The following is a 15,662-nucleotide window of genomic DNA, read 5'->3' on the forward strand; positions in this document are numbered from 1 at the left end:
CTGTGGTGGAGCGTTGGGAGTTTTATCACAGTGTGTGAGTTGGGAGTTACATCACAGTGTGTGAGTGTGTGAGCTGATAGTTACATCGCAGTGTGTGAGTGTGTTAGTTGGGAGTTATATCGCAGTGTGTGAGTGGGTGAGTAGGGAATTATATCATATTATGTGACTGGATGTGTTGGACGTTATATCACAGTGTGTGAGTTGGGAGTTACATCGCAGTGTGTGAGTGTGTGAGTTGGGAGTTATATCACAGTGTCTGAGTGTGTGAGTTGGGAGTTATATCACAGTGTATGAGTGTGTGAGTTGAGAGTTATATCGCTGTGGTGGAGCGTTGGGAGTTTTATCACAGTGTGTGAGTGTGTGAGTTGGGAGTTACATCACAGTGTGTGAGTGTGTGAGTTGAGAGTTACATCGCAGTGTGTGAGTGTGTGAGTTGGGAGTTATATCGCAGTGTGTGACTTGGTGAGTAGGGAATTATATCATATTGTGTGAGTGTGTGAGTTGGGAGTTATATCCCATTGTGTGAGTTGGGAGTTACATCAGAGTCTTAGTGGGTGAGTTGGGAGTTATATCACAGTGTGTGAGTGTGTGAGTTGGGAGTTACATCACAGTGTGTGAGTGTGTGAGTTGGGAGTTATATCAAATTGTCTGAGTTTGTGAGTTGGGAGTTATATCACAGTGTCTGAGTGTGTGAGTTGAGAGTTGTATCGCTGTGGTGGAGCGTTGGGAGTGCCTGTGCCTGTGCCTGTGTAAACTGCAGTAGTCATGTTACCTTCAAATGTTCATCATGTTCATAATTGTGTGGCACCCAACACAGACACCTCACCTAACACATGTAAGTTAGGACTGTTCTTTGAACGCTGGTAAAAAACACATTTTGTATGCACTTTGGATATAGCCCCACTGAACTTTCATCTGAGATCATAACATTGACATTTCCATGTTCTCAACACCAGTTCAAATGTCCATCTTGCTGTTCAGGTTTGAAAAGTGGTCATGGAATTCATTGTCATTTTTCCTACTACGTTAGACTTTTGTATCTTCAGACACATGAACTATTCTTCTATGAATCATTTCATGCCTAATATTTTCAATGCTGATGAGTCTATTTTTAGACATCAATAAACTTAGTCACCTGTCACCAACAGTTAAGTTTCCTTAGCCTACCTGCTCGTTTTTTGTGCTTAATTCCATTTCCACTATCAATATTTGTCAAAACACGGTACATAGTTGATATTGGAATGTATGTTCTGCCATGTTTGCCGTCTGTGAACCTGTTTAACAAGGGAGGCAATTCTAGTAATACTTTACAAATATGACATGCATATTTGTCTCCCTTGAATCAAAGTCAAACTAAGTTCTCCATCCATATTCTTTTGATATGATAAATACTGAAATTCCTATTGTCGCATCGTGTCAACAGACTTCTAAATCAATGTCAGTTCTCGTCAATACCTGGCACACGAACGAATGCCTGCCAGACGCCTCCTCATTCCTTGAACCAGACTTTGCACCTCACGTTGAGGTATTCGAGCCCATTCCGCATGTAAAGCAGCAGCAAGTTCAAATAAGCTTTAGACAGGTTGGTCTCCCAAAGGAACGTAACGGCCTAAAATGTCCTACAGAAGTTCTATTGGATTAAGATCTGGACTTCTTTCTGGCCAATGAAATGTCTCGATGGCATTCTGACACAAGCATTGCAGAACAGCAAGTGATCTGTGAGGTCTAGCATTGTCATCCATGAAGAGAGGTCAAGTCTAGTGAGTGTCAAAATGAAGGATAACTGCCGTTCCTAAGATGTCATGTAGATATCGAGGTCCGTTCAGATTACCCTGCAGTGATCACGTCAAGTTTACATTTGAATGAAACACATCCTCATATCATTACCGATCCCTTAGCAAATGGATGGGTCTCTAGAATGTTGTATACAGCCATGTCAGCCTCCAGTCACGTGTGCGTCCGTCTTCCATGTGTAACAGAAACCGACTTTCATAAAAAATGTCCTGCAAGGCCGACCTGAGCGTGGCCTATAATTTCATGTGTTGTTCGGTATTTCTGTACTAATCTTGACATTACAGTATGGTGACGTCTAAGTCGACGTCCAATTTCCCTACAAAACATTCCTGCATTTGTCATTCCAATTATTTGCCATCTTCCCGCTTCAGGCAATCTACGACGGGCCATGATAATGCTTTGTAACGAGCATGCAGCCTGTGTTGAGCAATGTGTACGTGCAATGTTCACTACCAATGTATGTGTTTCTAGACATGTCATGGGGAGTGTGATTCACGCTCAGTGTGTGCAACATCAAGCCCGATGCCATTGGTATTGGCAATGGTATGGTGTAGGCAAAGGGCCAAAATATTATGATATATGCATACAACTTACTAATTTTCTTAACTTCAAAATGTGTGATATTGATTTATGGTGGTGCTTAATTAATATATATATTGGACCACTATGATTAGTATAAGTGCTGATATATACTCTTCAAAAAAGACACGCACAGGAAGTATGTAGTTTATTGAACCTAACTACACAAAAAATCCGGTATATAAATGGGATATATGTTATTTGAAAATGTTGGTGGCCTGATCTTCGACAAACGGTGCTTCAAAACACAACAATGTCTCAAACGGCATTGTTGTCATACTTGTTAAAAAATGTCATCGAGGAAAACAGTAAAGCAAAATGCACTTGCACGTTATGGCATTCGTAACTCGTGATAGTGGCTATAAAAAGGCAAGCATATGCCAATAATATGTCATTTAATTGCCAACATTTTTCAAGTTCGTAAACGCCGAGACTTAGCGCTGCCGATCGGAACATCGCCATAGGACGTATCCAAAGAGGGGAATGGCAGATATTTTGCTGCACGCCACTTCAACGTCCACCACAGCATCATTTGGAACCGATACACACAGTTCAAGTCCACTGCAGACCGTCCGAGACCCGGCCGACCAAGAGTTACCACCCCTGCACAGGATTGCTACATTCGACTGTTCCACCTACGTCATCGCAATGCCACACCAACGGAGACTGCAAGACGCATCCCTGGTTTGAGGGGGATATTGGACGAGACAGTCAGGAACCATCTTCTCGAGGCTGGAATCCGACCCAGAAGACCAGTTGCCGTCCCTGTTTTGCAACAGATCCATTGACAGCGACACTTGCGTTGGTGCCATACCTTAGCTTACAGCTTTGGCATTTGAGAAACTGGAGACGAGTGTGGTTTAGCGATGAATCACGATTTCATCTTCACCGGCGAGATGGAAGACAACGTGTTTATCGTCTTCGAAATGAGCCCCACATTGTGTGCTTGAATTCGACAATTTCGGTAGCGGTAGTGACATGGTATGGGGGGCTATATCCTCCTTCACCACGAGATCTGAGTTGGTTGTGGTTCAGGGATAATCGCTACATGAATCAAATTCTTCAACCTCACCTTCTTCGAATCATCGATGGCCAGAGGGAGCTGTTTTAATAGAACAACGCTCAACCGAACACAGATCGTGTCACGGTAGACAACCTACATAATGCCCTGGCCCTGGCCTTTGAGATCTCCAGATCTCAACCCAATCGAACACCTCTAGGATGAATTCGATCCACGTGTATGTCAATGTCAAAACACGCCTCAGACACTCCCGCAACTGGCCAACGCGTTACAAGCAGAATGGCGCAGAATTCCGCAGGACAGAATTCGTACACTCATCCAGTCAGTGCCGAGGAGAAGCAGAGCCGTGATTGGTGCCCGGGGCGGTCACACGAGATGCGGAGTTCAGCGTTACCTTGTGTCCTTATGTGACATGGCAATAAACAGTTTTCAATGCCTTTGTACAACGACAAAAGGGGCTATCGAGCTTTAAATTTCATATTTGTATCTATGATATTAAATTACATATAACGACTTTATTAGGTTCAATAAATTTACTGAAACACTATCTGTGCGTTTCCTTTTTTTGAAGAGTGTATATTCATACTAGAAACTATTGGGTGGAAGTAAATATGTCAGTCAGCTCAGTCAACACATATATAACGCAGTAGACTACTATACATGTATGTACCTCAACTTGAAGCATTCAAACTTTCCATTTGAATAGTTAAGTAATACTTTGCCGTGTGACATGGATTCTCGTCATTATATATCTCAAATGCAGGCGTTTGAGTAATCATTAACTACTGTTTCAGCCTTGGGCGACGCTGGTGTCTGTTTTTATATGCTGTGGCGTCCGGATTCGCGTCTCTATCCATCATCGTCCTTGACATGACTGGTAATCTGCAGTCCATGCCAAATATGATGAAAGGGTTGGCAATATTTGGTAAACTCGGGGTGACCGCGACTCTCTCCATCATCACCATTTCAGCTGTAGAGATGTTTCCCACTGTCATACGGTAAGACGCTTATAGGTGGCTTTGAAATATATCATGTGAACAATGTTAGCCAAATATATCCTGTTAGTCTCATGTATACATCATTTTGGTTATTGTACTGGGCTACTGTACTATGTCATTTGGAGAAATATAAACGATTGGTATATGACTGGGTTATGTCATGTGGATTATATTCGTCTATAACAATATCGTGGGTATATCATATCAAAAATGATAATGTCATTGGATATATAATTCTGGCTATAGTAGTCTTTCGAATAATGTGTAGACTATATTCGTCTCATGGATGTATCGTGTAGACTATAATAGTATCATGAATATGTTATGTAGACTACATTCGTCTCGTTATATTCCACTCATGGATATATCATGTGTGTTACATTCAACTCATGGATATAGCATGTGTGTTACAATCGACTCATGGATATATCATTTGTGTTATACTCCACTGATCGATAGTCACGTTTGGTATATTCCACTCGTGGATATATCATGTGTGTTATCTTCCACTCATCATGTGTGATATAGTCCACTCATGGATATTTCATGTGCGTTGTATTCCACTCATGGACATTTCATGTGTGTTACATTCCACTCATGGATAAAGCGTGTGTGTTACATTCCATTAATAGATGTTTCATGTGCGTTATATACCACTCATGGACATTTCATGTGTGTTACATTCCACACATGGATATGGCATGTGTGTTATATCTACTCATGGACATTTCATGTGTGTTATATAGTCCACTAATGGATATATCATTTGTGTTATTCAACTTATATTCCACTCATGGACATTTCTTGTGCGTAACATTCCACTCATTGACATTTCATGTGTGTTACATTCCACTCATGGATACATCATTTGTGTTATATTCCACTCATGGTAATATCATGTGTGTTATATTCCTCTCAAGGATATTTCATGTGCGTTATATTCCACTCATGGCTATTTCATGTGCGTTATATTCCACTCATGGAGAGTTCATGTGTGTTTCATTCCACTCATGAATATATCATGTGTGTTACATTTCACTCAAGGATATAGCACGTGTGTTACATGGATATAGTATTTTTTATGTGCATTATATTCCACTCATGGACATTGTATGTGTGTTATATTCCACTCATGGATATAGCATGTGTGTTATATCTACTCATGGAAATATCATGTGTGTTATATTCCTCTCAAGGATATTTCATGTGCGTTATATTCCACTCACGGATATATCATGTGTGTTACATTTCACTCAAGGATATAGCATGTGTGTTACAATCGACTGATGGATATATCATTTGTCTTATATTGCACTGATTTGTAGTCACGTTTGGTATATTCCACTCGTGGATATATCATGTGTGTTATCTTCCACTTATCATGTGTGATATAGTCCACTCATGAATATTCCATGTGCGTTACATTCCACTCATGGACATTTCATGCGTGTTACATTCCACTCATGGATATGGCATGTGTGTTATATTCCACTCATGGATAAAGCGTGTGTGTTACATTTCATTAATAGATGTTTCATGTGCGTTATATACCACTCATGGACATTTCATATGTGTTACATTCCTCTCATGGATACATCATTTGTGTTATATTCCAATCATGGTAATATCATGTGTGTTATATTCCTCTCAAGGATATTTCTTGTGCGTTATATTCCACTCATGGCTATTTCATGTGCGTTATATTCCACTCATGGACATTTCATGTGTGTTACATTCCATTCATGGATATATCATTTTTGTTCTATACCACTCATGGACATTTCATGTGTGTTATATAATCCACTAATGGAAATATCATTTGTGTTATATTCCACTCATGGATATTTTTTGTGTGTTATCTTCCACTCGTGGATATTTCATGTGCACTATATTCCACTCTTGGACATTTGATGTGTGTTACATTCCACTCATGAATATAGCATGTGTGTAACATTCAACTTATGGATATAGCATGGGTGATACGAGCGATTCATGGATATATATTTGTGTTATATTCCACTGATTTATAGTCACGTTTGATATATTCCACTCGTGGATATATCATGCGTGTTATCTTCCACTTATCATGTGTGCTATAGTCCACTCATGGAAATATCATGTGGGTTATATATTCCACTTATGGATATTTCATGTGTTACAATCCACTCATGGAGATATCATTTGTTCTATATTCCACTCATGAATATATCATGTTTGATATATTCGACTCATGGATATACCATGTGTGTTTTATTTCATTCATTGCTATAACATGTGTGTTACACTAGTATTCCACTCGTGGATGTATCATGTGTACCATATTCCACTCTCACTTATAAACCCAAACACCCCTCTCTTTCGTTTGAAGAGTAAAAGTCATTAGATGATAAAAGTTTTGATTGAAGTATCAATGTGAATAGTGATATTATTCAGTTCTCAATGAACAAGTTTCGTGCTTATTTAAAAACAGATTCAAACCACCGTCATTAGCAGACGGAACACGTGATATTCCTTGAGTTATGTTCATATGACGATATTACAGGAATATTTAAATTCAAATCAGATACTTTTGACATTTTGTATACATGTTACATTAGACAAGCAGCTAAACGTAATCAAACATTTGTCTAGGTATGTTCATGTGTTAGAATAAGTTATGAATTAACGCTCTCGTTTCAGCGGACCCGCCACACCAAATATATTTTTTGCGCTGTGGAAACCAAGACGAATGAAACTCCGAGCCTGTAAGGCTTTCATGGGAGAAATCAATACCACTTTTCTGAAATGGAGAGTAATAACATAAGAAAAGTAACAATTTTCAAATGTCAATCTGGAAAAAATATAAATCGATTTTCAAGAAGGGTCTGAAAGCGTTTTGTTTACGCTTGACCCCTCAGATAGTTTCACTATCAACCTGGTGGTGACAGCCCTGTTAACGCTGATTAAAATTCCAATAGATGGAATACAGCCCCTCTGTCCATTATGCTGCGGTGGGTAACTTCTGGTTCCATGCTTACATGTTTAGAATTACTCGTGGATGGAATTATCAGCATATTGTTATGATATACTATGACAAAAGGATTAACTGTATTTAATTGTATTTTCTCACAGAAAAAGGTCGATTTTAGTTGTTGTTTGTTTTCATAAATCAATAATTTTTCGAAAAAAAGTGTTCTCAGGTTTTACTCCCCAAACTAATAAATAACAAATAGATGAATGTATAGTCATGCTTACAGATTAATGAATGCTATGTTTTGAGGCACTATATATGATTTTATTTACAATCGATGTATTGTGTTGCCATATATACATTACAGATGTATGGGCACAGCAACTGCTTTGCTATCTGCAGCGGCCGGTGCAATTATGTCGAAACAATTCAAGTTTTTGGTGAGTTTCTTTACTTTCAAGCAGCAATACGAACATATATCTAAAGATATCACTGTTAAGGGCTTCCATTGGTGTAGAATAGTTTATAACATATTATTTGACCCAAATGTCAATTTTCTTTCAACAACAAAGAATATTGGACTTTAGTGACACTATGTAGCATACAAACTTGCATTGCTTCCCTGTAGTGAATGTAGAGTTAGAAAACAGTTGTCCCTTTGCAACCGAAATGTACATTAACCTGGGTCTAAAACATCGTTCTGCTCTATTGAAAATACGAAATATGTTATGAAGATGAAGTAATATGTCTTTATTTCATTAGCGGGTTTTCCAGGAGGTGCAGGTAAGCCGTAGCTTTGTTGCCGTCCACAGCAGTGTTCATATATCATTGTGAACAGTGAACACTCACCGCACTCACTGTTTAGTAGAGTTTCCCTCCATTTTAAGGTATCTTTTGTTTCTGTCTTAGATGTAGCTAGAGCTTTACACATGCGTAGTGAGCTTGCCACGACCTTTGTCGTTTCGGTGTTCAGATGAATAGCTCTCTAATAATAGCTGTACATGTAATATAAAGTATTAATTCCTAATTGTGAGCATTGAAAGTAGACTCAGACAATGTCATGCTAATCTATGTATTCTATGAAGAAATCTCCATCATAGTAGTCATTAAAACACGATATACATGTTCATGAAAACGTAGGAAATATGTGTAGTCTTCAAAGGCTACCCTTATGCACCTGTGATAATTTGCACTTTGTGCACGCTTAAATCAAACACTGGATTTATGATTAGTAAGTAACCCGCAGTTTTGCAGTGTTCTCCTGATCACATACACTGTAGTATATATGTGTCAGTGTTTCTTAACGCTGGCATCTCTCGTACAAGTTTTACTGTCAAATAGTCTTGTTCAAACAATCACCTTGTACTTGTGTATGGAGTGACTTATTTGTGCAGCCTATCACATCATTGGTCCTTATCTGCCTCTGCGGACTATATAAATACATCTTATACATTATGTACCTTTAAACTCAGTATGTTCTCCAAAAACATAAATTTTATCAAGCATTGTCAGTATTTCTGATATTTGAAAAACACGTCAAAGAGGAATGACATCAAGATTGAGCGATTGAGAGAATATGTGGATGATTATGAGGAGCACGACGTTTCGGAGTATATGCCTACTCCTTAGTCAAATGAATTCATATGAATCATGACGCATATTATACTCCGAAACTTTGTGTTCTTCATAATAAAGAAGTTAACTACCATACATTGTCTCTCTCATGCATATCACTTCTAAATGTCATTCATGACCTGATTATCCTGATTATTCAGTTATTCTTTGTATGGTTTATGCTTTAGGATGAAAACCACTACACAGTGCCTTTCCTGGTGTATGGCGGTATGATGGTCACAGTCGGCTTCGCTGCCCTCTTCCTGCCAGAGACACTAGGGCGTCCACTTCCAAATATCCTGCCCTGTCGTCATCGAAAGATTCCATTACAAGAAGGAACAAGGCTTGTGAATACGTGGGATAACTTGTAGCTATTTGCAATGGGAGACATTTGTGTGAAACTGACGAGTAAAGGATTACTATTTTTCAATGTTGATGTCATGCTGGATTACATTACATTGCGGTGAGTGTGTCAGTGTGGCGATAATGAAACATTTCTTTCAACAACATTGCATCGAAATTAGCATGTTGGTATTCTTAACTGTTGATGACATTGTTGTCAACAACAACCACTAAAACAAACCTATCTTGTATTCGATGATGTTGGATGAAGAGGGATAACATGAACAGATAAGTACGTATTCAACACAAAGTTTGGCTGTTCCGACTGTTTTTGAAGGGTTATGAATATGAAACTGATATGAATATGAGACTAAATAAACTACTGATTGGGGATGTGAGAACATATAGATCATGTAATGTTTGTAAAGATGTGGAAAGGTACGATTAGTGTACGCATGAAAAAGAACACAAAAGAGGAGGCTTTGTCCAGTACGATGACCAGAGGGAGTAAAGTTATTACAAGTCGGCTGGCAATTGAGTATTACAAATTGGATGGCAAGTAAGAAACAGGACTAATGGTAATACCGTCTGTATTACCTCCACTGCCAATGCCCAGAACTGATTCCACCATCCCCGGGGGACATCACGGTAAAACAGCTTCAAATGATATCGATTCAGAAATACGATTCTAATACAGCTGTAGACATATCTATACGTATATACATCACCGACATACCAGTTAACCGACAAATACGTAAGTAGCATATCTCAGTTTATGTTAACATGATATCGCTATCTTGTCTTCAGGTCTGGGGCGGAATAAGACAAGTTGATCCAAGCTGCCACGTTATCACCTAAGCTCCGTACAACGACGGCTGTACACTTCACATGTAGGCATTACTGTCAACAATGTCAGGAAACACTAGATAAACTACCAACTGGGTATTTGGTTACACTATTGCTATGGACGAATAAACAGTCATATATCTTTCTAAAACCTATCTTGATTCCTTTCATAATGGATATACGTCTACGTGTTCATGACATTGGTTCTGAATATAATTACAAGGTATAGGTATGTGTATATGAAGCGTGTATTACAGTCCTGTCGGTGTTTGAGCTTCCATATTTAGTAGTTTGGTAACATTCGTTCTTCAATTCTTATACGTTCACAATTTGGTTTCCAACATGCACCGAGTAACATAGATGTAAAATGAAGCGATCATCTGAGGTACTGACATCCACTGTACAAATACACTTTCACGCCCTTAAAAGTATGTTAACACTGAGAAGTGTTTCAGTAGACGAAGCAGTATTACGAATTACAAGTGGAAAACGTATTACAAGAACACATCCACACCTTTAGTATAAAGTGCATCTTGTCGATTCTGGCACGAGGGACACTCAGCATTCAGTCGGAGAGGAATGCTCTGGCCCATATACGTATGTGATATATTTCGCCTGTACCCGTTATATCTATGATGTTTTAGCTTTCTTAAAAATACTGTAATCAATGAAATTTCATCGAGTTGTCCAAATTCCATGACTTATCCCCTCAGCTGAAGTTACATTCATTATTGATAGGTTATAATCGGGAACATCAATTCCATTTTCCATGCTAATCCATTTCTGAAAGAATGTTGTTTGTCTTTTGATCATAATAACTTTGAAAGGAAGCTTCTGCGGAATATTGGGGTTCTGTGAAACCCTTTGAAATGTTTATCCCTCTGTGAAGGATGTCAAAATTCAATTACGACCACAATTCAACGGAACGTCGAGTAATGGGCATCCCTTAATGGATATCAGCTGATCCGTCATGTACATGACATATACTCAATACCCAGACATTGACAAGGGAACAGTAGCATTGGTTTGTCTAGGAGCAAATGGCTCAAGGGCTCACCGACATTTCGAGATGTTTGTTGTCGTATTTGGTAAACATGTAATTCAGTGATATAATGATAGTCTGATATTGTAAGCATTATTGCGTGGTTACATTAGTTAGACAATGCCATAAGGACTATTTCAGTATGTGGTAAGGTTAAAGCTGGACTTCGTCCTGTTATTTGTAGTTACATTGTACTTTGTACATTGTACAGAAAGATGAATGTTAGGGTTGTACAGGTTAAGTGAATAAACGCATTTCCCCCACAGTGTTGGACTGTCAGTCAGGGATGCATTACCACTATTCAATAAGCGAAGCAGTGATCTGTTATTCCTTTTACCAGATAGAAAAAGACTTGAGCATCATAATGCTATGTTGAGCAGAATCAATAATGTGTCGGAGTAATATGATTCACGAACAGAACCAGTTTTCTTCTGCACTGCTGCGATAAGACTTTATGTACTTTATTCAAATATGTTCTTATGAAAACTGTTGCAATTAATACTTAAAAGAAAAAACTTCGTCAGAAGAATGGAAGTTCCTTACGTCACAGAATTCCCCCTTGTGTAATTGTACAATGTGTAACAAATTGATCTTCTATGATATAAAGGTCGCACCGGCGATGTCGCATGATGTCAACGTGTCTCGTTGTTAATGTCGCAGGTGTTTTACACCGTTTGTTTTAATAGGGTGATGATTATATCAATTGCTTATCTTCAGCCTGACTCTTCTTGTAGTACATTTAAATGTCATGAGTTTCCTTATGGAACATACCAATTATCATGTTATCATTCCAGAAGATACTAGCCTTACTTGTGTTTGTTTAGGCGTAATGGCAACGTATTTTTTTGTCGTTGCAGCAATAACGAAAAGACAAAATACTGACTGAGTACAGACAACACATATGTGCAGGCTTGACAGTTCTTGTGCACATGTTCACGTAACTAGATTTTAGTGTCTTCTGCTAGTTAGAAAGGTATATGATATGGTGCATGTTAAATTTGTATACAGCAGATGTCCTCCGCTCACAAACTCCAATGTTAGGGTTGTACAGGTTAAATGAATAAAAGCATTTGCCCCACAGTCTTCTGCTAGTTAGAAAGGTATATGATATGGTGTATGTGATATTTGTATACAGCAGATGTTCTCCGCTCACAAACTCCAATAGCATAACCTGTCATCTAAGGTAACTGGAGACTAAAAATATATCCTCCATGGTAACTGACAACGTCAACTATAACAGCTTAACGCCATCTGTCGTACAAAGTAGCTGACCACTATATAAGGTTCATATAATCTCCAAAGTAACTGTCAACTGTAACAGCTGCTCATCACACCTCTCCTCCAAGGTAACTGACAGATATAGCAGCTTAATTTATCCAACACAGTCCAACACAAAAAGTATAGTTCTGTGCTATTCTCTGGACGAGAACGAAATACGTTTGTCGTGATGAATAAGAGCAGTGCAATTGAACAAAACAATATGTATCACGGCACAAATCGTAATCCTGTGGTGTACGGTATATCTTAAGTTTATGAACAGCATTTCTCGCAATAGATACGACAATCGGTGATTTCAACAAAGTTTGTTTTCCGTTGTGTTCGTCTTGCCTTCACCTGAAATCTGGATGACAACGATCGTGTAAAAAACCCTGGTCAAAACTATTCAAGTGATGAAAGCAGTTTTTTGTCGTTTCCGTGAGATGTTTTCATTGCACAGTAGCAATGTGTTTGGGCAAAGTCACACTTGTCCGAAAGCTCCTCATACCGAAGTCACTCGATCTGTGAAACTTGGCGGGTCCCATGCAGTGACCCAGATTCCTTGTTAATTGGCATGCCAAGTGTCATTTGCATAAGGCCATCCATAACTTGTGTATGTGTTTCTCCCCTCAAGCCTCAACTTGAGCGGGCGGACGAAATAAGATATATTACTTATAAAAAACTGTCTTTCAACAATTGTGTAAGTTGACAATTTAAAAAAACCAACAACCCTTGGTACTAGAATCTGGTCTATGAATTAATGTATGTTTTAGATCGAGTCGCTTTGCTTCGGAAACGAATTTCTAATAAACAACTGAAGAAAGATGAAGTTGACCTGGTTCTTTTATAACGGTGCAATATTAGATCTAGTAGTATTTCTTTTGTGAGATCGGTGCACGATTTCCCACAGCGGCAGGATAAATTGAGACACGAAAACGTTATAGTATTTCACGTCGGAATGGAGAAGATACACGGGCAGCCTCACAAACTTCGAAACAATGTTCAGATAAATATTTGTTCACATTAATTCTGTCTTGTGCGTAAACATGGATTTCAACATTATTTTCATCAAGCGTATTCAGGTTGCTGGCTACACAGATCATCCTCTCTTGTAAACTACTTCGGCATGAACACATGCTTGGTCTCGAAGCACAAAGCAACAATGTTTCTCTCAGATGCATTTTTCCTCCGTTTATGACGAGCACCTGTTAATGTCAATGTCTCGACAATCATACTGGTCAGTTGATTTCAACAATGTAATACACACAGCCTCATTCACGGCGTCATCACAAGATTCCTTCCAAATACCCACTAATGCGATTGGGATGAAATAATAAATTAATTTGCATTTTCAGAAATATTTCTTGAATACTATTATTAGAAGACATCATCTACGTGATACTTTTTGATTTCACTGAGGATTTCTTTTACTATTTTGATTGCTGCTTACAACTGTCAAGATTTCGCAAGTTCGCTTGTCGGCAATATGAGCGAAAAAACATTTACTTGTGACGCTTAATTTGACGGATAGTTGTTCGAGATGATCAGGGCGCCTTTGGTTATTTCGACTATGACATTGGTGACTTTTATGACATTTTTCATTGTGGGATCAGATGAAGCCGAATATGTCTGTCCAAACTTCTTTTGTCAAACATGCGTGACACAGCACAGGCAATCGATGTTAGGGAATAGTGCGGCCATCATGTTGCAGAAATTCGTCGATTCGAAAACAGTGCTATCAATACATCTGGACTGAGCTAAATAGACGAAGTGTTTGGAGAGATCTTAGATACTCGGAATTGAAGAAACGGATATTCAGCGTTGCAGCAGATGAAGACTTGGTGTGGACAAAACGGGAAAAGGATCCCAGATTGTATTTTAAAAAGTGTGCGCGACGTTTATCCAAATCCACGGAACATAAAATACATGGGACAAGTGTGGATCTAATGATCAAACTCAGTTTTGTGTGTGAATATTCTGTGAAAGAAAAGGAAAAAAAAAATAGGGTTTTCTTGGAATATGTGTGTTGGAGTTTATTGTAAGTACAATATTATCTAGATAAGCCTAATGTAGGTCAAATATCTAGTATATTTCGTTACTTATTTATCAGCTGCTTGTGTGAATTGTTATGTTGATACATGTGACATATTCATATTTTGTAGTCAAGCTAAGACAAATTGGCGCAACTTCGATCTGGTCCTTCAAATTAGGCCTCTTCGTATACACTAGATGAAAAATCTGTGTAATAATTTAAGGCATAGATCTAACTGTTGAATGCAAATGACCAAAACTAAAGAAATATCTGTAATTTTCGGATTGAACTGAAAGAATCTTGTCGCTAATACTTATGTAACTGACGTCAATTTCGTATTTATGCATCGTTACTGTTACATCAACCGAAACTGCTGTTGTGCTGCTGTTCTGGCGCAAATATTTACACCGCATTACACTTTGAACACAAATGCATCGAATGTGTCACATGTACAAATGACCATGTGCTTTGCTATTTATAGCGCAACCCAAAATTCCGCCAACTGTGATTGATGCAGACGCCAAACACGATCGATTCGATTTTTTATGATGAAACTACAGAAAATATATTGACTTATATCTAGATATGCAGCCATTTGTGGTATCCAAGATTTGTCAATCAAGTTCATATGAAATTTGACGGACAATGGTGATATTTTTTGCGTACGGTTTTCAAAAAGCTTCTCCCGACACTCGGTTGTGTTTACATTGTCAGTCACTGTTCGAAACTGAAACACCGTCACATTGCGGGCTATTTATAGTCAGGGTGGGGCTTTAACGTCATCTATCCTCCAAGGTAACTTACAACTATATCAGGTTTATATCACCTGTCTCTAAGGTAACTGACAACTATAGCAGCTGAACGTCACCTGTCTCCAAGGTAACTGACAATTGTAACAGTTTACTTCACACCTGTCCTCCTAGGTAACTGACAGCTATTACAGGTTAACGTCGTGTGGCCTCCAAGGTAACTGACAACTGTAACAGCTTACTTCACACCTGTCCTCCGAGGTAACCGACAGTTATAACAGTTTAACATCATTTGTCCTCCAAAGTAACTGACAACTATATGAGGTTTATATCACCTGTCTCCAAGGTAACTGACAGCTATATCAGGTTTATATCACTTGTCTTCAGGGCAGCTGACAACTGTAACAGTTTCACTTCACACCTGTCCTCCAAGGCAAC

At 38.6% G+C, this 15,662-nt stretch overlaps 1 protein-coding gene across 9 annotated transcripts in view; it reads left to right on the plus strand.

The window, feature by feature from the left end:
- LOC139468176 (solute carrier family 22 member 4-like) overlaps positions 1 to 12,720 on the plus strand; it is an 85,792-nt gene extending 73,072 nt beyond the window's left edge. For 6 of the 9 annotated variants that reach the window (XM_071249975.1, XM_071249979.1, XM_071249978.1 and 3 more), the window contains 5 exons: positions 4,189 to 4,392; positions 7,710 to 7,782; positions 8,105 to 8,125; positions 9,145 to 9,419; positions 10,106 to 12,720. In XM_071249975.1, the coding sequence (XP_071106076.1) occupies positions 4,189 to 4,392; positions 7,710 to 7,782; positions 8,105 to 8,125; positions 9,145 to 9,327 (481 nt within the window). In that variant the 3' untranslated portion in view covers positions 9,328 to 9,419; positions 10,106 to 12,720. Of the gene's footprint in view, positions 1 to 4,188; positions 4,393 to 7,709; positions 8,076 to 8,104; positions 8,230 to 9,144; positions 9,420 to 10,105 lie in introns of those variants that run through there. The other 3 variants (XM_071249984.1, XM_071249982.1, XM_071249983.1) reach the window with 3 other exon arrangements.
- Positions 12,721 to 15,662: the final 2,942 nt, after the last annotated feature.

This window comes from Haliotis cracherodii, unplaced genomic scaffold (assembly GCF_022045235.1).
Source record: "Haliotis cracherodii isolate W230 unplaced genomic scaffold, xgHalCrac1.p SCAF_2, whole genome shotgun sequence".
In the NCBI taxonomy this organism is placed as follows: Eukaryota; Metazoa; Mollusca; class Gastropoda; order Lepetellida; family Haliotidae; genus Haliotis; species Haliotis cracherodii.